Source organism: Montipora capricornis, chromosome 1 (assembly GCF_036669925.1).
Source record: "Montipora capricornis isolate CH-2021 chromosome 1, ASM3666992v2, whole genome shotgun sequence".
NCBI lineage: Eukaryota > Metazoa > Cnidaria > Anthozoa > Scleractinia > Acroporidae > Montipora > Montipora capricornis.
In genome coordinates this window covers 27,400,532-27,408,031 of record NC_090883.1, presented here as the reverse complement: position 1 = coordinate 27,408,031, position 7,500 = coordinate 27,400,532, and the positions used below count along the sequence as shown (strand labels likewise).

At 37.0% G+C, this 7,500-nt stretch overlaps 1 protein-coding gene across 1 annotated transcript in view; it reads left to right on the top strand.

Moving 5' to 3' along the window:
* Positions 1 to 7,500, top strand: part of LOC138013837 (ankyrin-1-like) — a 109,644-nt gene that overhangs the window by 3,247 nt on the left and 98,897 nt on the right. The window contains exons 3-5 of the mRNA XM_068860888.1: positions 2,012 to 2,419; positions 5,156 to 5,293; positions 6,809 to 6,985. Of these exons, the coding sequence (XP_068716989.1) occupies positions 2,012 to 2,419; positions 5,156 to 5,293; positions 6,809 to 6,985 (723 nt within the window). The remainder of the gene's footprint in view (positions 1 to 2,011; positions 2,420 to 5,155; positions 5,294 to 6,808; positions 6,986 to 7,500) is intronic.

The following is a 7,500-nucleotide window of genomic DNA, read 5'->3' as shown; positions in this document are numbered from 1 at the left end:
CCAGATCTAAGGTATGTCCTTTATTATGTGTAGCACCTTTGACATTCTGCACTAGACCGGTAGAGTCTAGTAGATCTATGAATTTGATCGCGTCGAGATTGGTGGAGTCGTCAAGGTGAAAATTGAAATCTCCAGCGATTATTAATGGTTGTATATTATAGGAAATACCGCTTAAAAGTTCAGAGAACTCTTGATAGAATGTTGCAGTAGAAAGGTTGTTTTTTCTTGACGGTGGAGGTCTATAAAGGACGATCATTTGCATGCGGAAGTTGTTGTAGGCGACGGACAGATCCATATGCTCAAATGATGTAAACAGAGATCGTTGGTTCGTTGTGATGGTAAATTGTTTCCGAAAGAATAGACCAACACCCCCTCCCTTGCCAGTTAATCGCAGGGTGTGGTGAAAGGTGTAATCCGTCATGTTGTTTAAGAAATCGCTGAGTGCAGTGTTATTGTCTTTCGCTAGCCATGTTTCAGTTACAGCTAAAATGTCCAATCTATTCGATTGAATTACGTCGCACAAAAGAGATGACTTCTTATTCAAAGACTGTGCATTCCAAACTGCGAAGTTTACCCTTGGGAGGACTGCTGTTGAGTTTGCTGAAGAGTCAATTGGAATATTAATCAGGTTTCCAAAATTTACTGAGTTCCTATGTATGTTGATATTGCGTTCAGTTGAAATATTTACGACATCAATAGGTCGGTTGTAGATAGTTCTGAGGTGGTTTCCGCCACGTTGACCTCTCCTTCTGCTTTGGATGTTAAGAAATTTCAATCTCTCCCAAACATGTTTGGATAACTGCGGGCTAACCAGACCATGACTTTAATCTCTTGATCAATTTTGTCTTATTTAAAAATGTTTTTAAGTTGTAACTGTATAAACAAAATTAATAATTTCTGTAATCTGCTTGGTTATGAGTTGCACTAGAATAGGTGTTATTTTGTTTGCAGGAATTTTGAATGTCGTAAATGTCAAGTACATTAATTACTGTGCCGGGCCCTAACCTGTCAGAACCATCCCTCAATGTGAATCCTATTTTTTAATTGTTATCTACAATGTATTTCACCCCTGAGTGATAATAATTTATGCCTTTTACAAAGTCATGTACATGTAACACTTTTCTTATAATACATTGAATCATTCTACACTATTGATGGCGGAGATCACTCCAAAAATTAATTTGAAGTACAACTCATGCACTTTTCCTTTAGTTAATGGAGGGATAACTGTCAACTAGGTCAAGCTCAATAACAAAAAGGGGGCTGTTAGTGCTCAAATGCTTGTCATTGTCCTCCTCTACAGCTAAGCTTGGTGTGTGATATTATCAATAATTATTGATTTAACACTACGCTCTCAATGTCCAAGGAAATGAACTCACTCTGCAAACCAGCTTTTAGGTAGAAGTTTGAAAAGATCAGTATTAGACCTTTGCAGCTAAGTTTCAGAGATAGCAATAACTTCAGTTGACATTTTTAATGAGAGAGCGTACTGCAATTAGTCATTGCAACTATTCCTCTTTCTCTCCCTTCTCTACATTACATGTACATTTAGCCTTCAAGTAGAGATGAAACGTAGAATGTATTGTAAGTAGTCATTGCAACTAGTCCTCTTTCTCGTCTTTCTCTTTATTACATTTAGCTTTCAAAGAGATTAAACCATTCATATTATTGTAATTTCGTTTTGTTTAAAACCCCTTGTTATTCATCAATACCTGGCAATCCGGGGAATAATGGCACATGCAATTTCAAATACATGAAGGAGACAAAAAGAGTGAAGAGAAATTCTTAAGGCCATTATTTTCTTTCAGTGTACACGTATCATGCTCTATGAACTGAGCAAAATGGGTGTTACATCTGTTGGTAATCTACGCAACAGGTTCTCTCTGAGGTACAAAGCGAGACACATGCAGGTCCATCATGAGCCTTGGCTCTGTTTCATGAAGTTGCTAAGGGTTCCGATCAAGGTATTGCACGTAGGCCACAGATTGATGATATCTACCTTTATTTGCAGGCAGGCTTATGAAGATCGCAATCAGTGCACGAGATCTGGAGGGAGAAAAACTGGAAGATTTCTATGAAATGTTAACTGCGCAGATCAAACTCCGTGAGAAATACCATCCCTATTCCACAGATTTTGTAAATGGATTGGCCGAGTTAATTGACGTTTTCGAACGAACCTTTCAGCTACACGTAGAGATTGTCAACTTCCGCTCTCTGGTAATCATTGTGGATTGCCGAACCTTAGAAGGTCTTGATCATCTATGGAATGACTATCTCTCTGGTCGCATCAATAGCATGGCTGAGCAGTACCTTGTAACTGATGAAATGAAGCGGAAACTCGGCCTGGAGACAATAAGCCTGAGGACAACCATAGAGGAGGAAAACTATGTGACCTGCAGGAAAGTTCTGGAAATTCAAGGTACTTGATTACATGTAGATAAATGTTGATATTCGATGAAACACAATCAAGAGGTTTTGGGTTATGCGTGGGAAGTACTTTCGGCTGTACAGGTAGGAGCTGGACCTTGGCCCTTCAGTGTTATATCTGTAATGTACATATATTATACAGTCTTTTATACAGCTTAAAATATAATTAAGATACATTAGTGCTAATGAACTGTAAAGCTGTTTGTAACAGATTGTCTTTAGTATAGGTTCCAAAGGAAAGTTTGTACAAGCATTTCATGTTTGATGATCCTTTTATTGAAATAACCGTAAAAACTGAAAGCACAATTATTACATTAAAAAAATTATTACATAGGATTGAAAGAAAACAATAATACTACGAAATCAATTGCAAGAACAAAGGGAAACTTAAAACACACACTGAAGTAATGCAAAACCATGAAAAAACAACAAAAACAAGTGCTTGAAACAATTTTATACCAAAATGCAATGAAAGAAAACGTACCTCTTTCCTCCAGTAGCCAATCAAAACCAACTATAAACCGATTCATGATGTCCTCCCCTCGCTCTCTCACGCAAACAACTTAACAATGAATCATTTACAGTAGAGTTAAAGGAGAACTGAAGATAAAAATGGAATTTTTTTCCTTCGCCAAATTTGTAGTGCCTGACTTAGTTAAAGGAAATATTCGAGTATTTGAGGGGTTTCTTACATTTTGTCGTCTTTATGAGGCCAGAAAGACCCGTATTGATCACTCGATGGAAATTTGCCATTTTGGCTGTACTATAGCAGGCTTGGGCGCTAAGGGTGACGTCATTGCGCTCACTTGCTTGAAAGCGGGAAACTTGAAAAATGATTCTGTGCGTTATTGTGGGCTGTTCTAATATAACTCTAAGACACCAAAAGAGTTAAGTTTTCATCGTTTCCCTGTTAAAAACGAAATCCTTCTCAAAGAATGGCTCATCCGAATTTAGAAGGGAAAACTTGCCAAATATCCAGCATTGTCACAGCGACAGTTCCATGTAATTGATGAAATGTTAACTTTGTGACTCCATCGATTCCATTTATACCCAGTGAGTGAGCTATGTTTTCTTTATTCGGGAGATTTCAGTGGCAAACCTGGCGCCAGAGAAGTGAAGCGAAGAGTTAACGTTGTTTTTGCAAGCAACTGGGACACGTCTTTCCGTGAATAGCAATCACGCCTCAAGATGGGTTTTATAAACTCGGCAACGATCACAAAGATGTTTAAGTTTGAAAATTCACAATACTACGAACAGAGTAATGTGTTTACATGTACATACGCAGACATACGATGGCAGTTTGTAACACTTCTCTTGGCAAACACATGCACGGTCGAATAGCTAGAATGGTGCATTATACAACGAAAAGCTTGATCTGCCGGCACATCTAACGTTAATAGATATTAAGCTATATGTAGATCTTTTAGTTAAATTCCTGGCCAAACGCTCGCAACATTTCAATGCAACATCTTGCAACATTTTTGTATGACGTTGCGACATGTCTTGAACGGGCCGGCCAAAACGCACGCAACATTTTCACCATTTGCAACGCAACATGTCGATGTTTTTGTGCCCCAGCCCCAGGAGCATTTGCTTGTGCGCAATGACGTCAAAACATAGCGGCAGACATTCCTTTTTTGGAAGTAACCGGAAGACGTTCAAATTGGAAAAACAACCAAGGATTTCGGGCAAATTCAAGGCCTTTCAAGATGAAAAAGGATTTTTCCTATTTTTTTTAGGAAAAGGACTTTCTACTTCGACAATAATAAGACACGAAAAAAAGTGATCTTCTAACCTTCAGTTCTCCTTTAACTATTAGAGGGTAATGTGAATTGCTAGTTTTCTACCCATATGAACCATGTGAGCGTTAGCGCTGCTAATGGAAATGGGCCTACACGAGGACAGAGAAAAACTCTGACCAGGGTGGGAATTGAACCCATGACCTTCAGGTTAGATCACCGCGGCTCTACCAACCGAGCTACAAAGTCAGATGGGAGCAGGTCATGGGAATTTAAGATGTAAAATAGTAGTCAAGAGCAAGTAGTAGTCAAGAGATAGAGTAGCTCAATAATGCTATTGTTATCCTTAATGTCTATAAAGCTCTGTCTACTCCCTTTTACCCTTTGCCCACTACTGTAAGAGGGTTACTTGTAGGCTTACTCTGTCTAATCCCAGATGATTTCACTTGTCAATGGGGATCCTCTTAAGGGTGAAAGAATGAATTTCTTCATGCCAGAGTAGTTTGCCCTACTATTGTTTCTCTCCCTAGACTTGATGTTTTGATAAAACTGTACTCAACCTGCACAATGTCACTTTCAGTTTAAATTATGTACATGTATCAGTTGATTGGCCATTGGCGCTTGAAGATGAGATTCCACAGAATTATGAAAATCGCAGTTAATACACCAGCTAAATTAATGATTATGTGTTACATGTATGATGTTATGTATGCAAAAAAGTTTAGAATAAACATCTTATTAACCACTAATAAAGGTAAAACTAATAGACTGTAGATAAAGTCAATAATAAAGGAAGTGTTTTCATCCAGAATGAGAATATTTTGAGTACCTAAAAAAAAAAAGAGTTCATTGTGTGATCTAAAATCATTTTCTGAATGGCTCCAACCTCAATTTGTAGTTGCTGTTTTTAAAAAAAATACCAGTAGTCAAAGTAACTGTTGATATTGGGAGAATCGTCCAATGACTGTGCAATTTGGTCTCTTTATCAGAGAGCTCTACTTCTGAAGCGTCTGCTGCAGATAGCTTGGTTGAAGAACAGCCTAGTGAAATCCCAGGAGCAGCAGTGACTTCAAACAGAAAAAATGCAAGGACATCAGGCCAAAAAAGAACTTCCAGTGTAGAGATAGGTACAGTGGTTTTTCTGTTTTGCGTCTCACAGCTACGTTGAACACCCAAGAGTCCCTGTACATGTACCTTAGGATATACTTCTTTTTTTTTTTTCCCACTCACTTTTGCCAAAAACAGGCAGACAAGCGTGTGTTAACACAACAAAGGAACGCTCCTGTTTAAGTATTCAAACTTATATAAATCATACTTGAAAAGTACACATTTGAATGTACTGTAAAGGTTATTTATGATTATGTATGAGTTAGAATGCTAGAAATGCAGACTTATATACGGGTACAAGATTTAAAAAATGGTAATATAAACATTAATTTTATGTGTGTGTACATGCATGTATGTATTATAATTGACCAATAAAATCTAAAGCTTTAGAGGTAATACATTGCCTTTTTCTGAGAATTGTATACTTTTGTCATTTATACATAATTTAACAAATAAAGAAGCCTTGACTGTGCTCTGTTCTGTTGTAAAGCACGCAGGAAGCGGCTAGAGCATGAAAGAAGTGTAGGGGGAAACACGAGCCGTTAGGCTTTCTGAATGTTCCACACGTCTCTCGGTTAAAACAGCATTTACTTACTGTATTGCTATTGTTCTCATAACCACGTCAGCTTTGTACCATGTATTGAGCAATTTGATTGGTTGATTTCCAACCAATTATGATACTCATTAAAAATAATTCTCAATTTGGTCGCTCTGTTTTAAGTTTGTCAATTGAGAACAGCTCAAATGAGAACTCTAAATCCACTTCTTGTTTTATTTTCCTTTTTGCCTTTTGAAAAAGGCCATGGTTGGTATTTCCCGGGAGATTTGGTGCTCTAATCAGGAGACCAGGAGTTTTGATGAAAACGAAAGGAGACTCCCGGGAAAACTGGCCCAGGGATAGTTGGCAGGGCTGTGGTAAACTTACATGTACCTGCACTATTAAGCCATTTGTGAGCTGAGCGGTTGAGAGCTCTTGTTACATGTAGATCTCATTAGAGGTGAATTTAATTATGAGATTGTACAACTAATATAGTTATTCTGCAGGAATGCCTGTGCTCTTATCCCCAATTATATTCATAGTCTTTAATTAAGGGACAGTTTTCCTTTTTATTGACATTGAGACATTAATGAAAGGTTGGATGTCCTGAACATTTTCGTGATGGTTAAAAGGAAACTGGTCACTGTCTTCACAGTGAAGTTTACCAAAAATGAAAGTTCAGAATTCTGACAAAACAGAAGGGTTGTTATATTAATGAGACAAAAACAGTGGCCATTCTTAATGACAACTTAATTTTACATTGTACATGACTTGTATGTTCAGATGCAAAAAGGAAACATCCTCAATAGCCGACACTGAAAGTCATGTAAAGATGAATCTTTCATGAAATAAATAATATTACTACTGTAACAGTATGTTCAACTTAATAACATTACTCGTGAGATTCAACATTTGCATATTCAATAGATTGCATAGTCAATGTTTCAGGGTAATGAAATTGAATCATCTGTTGTGGTTAATTTATACATGTACGTAGGAATGGATTCAAGTGGTAGTGCAAAACTACAGAGAGCAGAGCAACAGCTATCTGCAGTCACATCAGGTGCACTTTACAAACATTCTGTGCATAAAGAGAAAATTAATGAGGAGAAAAATGTTTTTAAGACATCTGGAGATAAACGTTCCCTGGGTGAAGTTGAAGTTGAAGTTGAAGGTAGGATAAATTTTATTTTTAAAATTATTGAATGCTAAAAAGTATAATTTGTTCATGGTTGTACTGAAGTGAAGAGGTCAAGTATTCTTCTTGGTATTACCTTGTCTTGATCAATTCTGTCATTACAATAACAATGTTATCATAAGTACTTTAATAACAGAGTGAATTCTGAAATCTGGTTGATAAATAGCATCCCTTACTAAACCATCAAGTGGAGCTTCTTCTGTGCTCAACAAAGTTAATGCAACCCTAAACTTGTATTCTCTGTGGCTTACTCGTGGGTTTCTGTGGCCTTCCAAATTAAGTTGGGTTTTTTGACATTACAGATATTCCTGTAAGAAAACCAAAATGGCACCCCCACATCTTTTAATTTTTTAAACTTGAACTTGAACTTGAACTTGAACTTTATTTTTATTTAAACACGGTAAATCTATCAGATAAAACAATAATAATAAAAATTACAATCTACTTTAATCTATAGAAACATGATCAGAAATTAAAAGAGAAAATAGAGA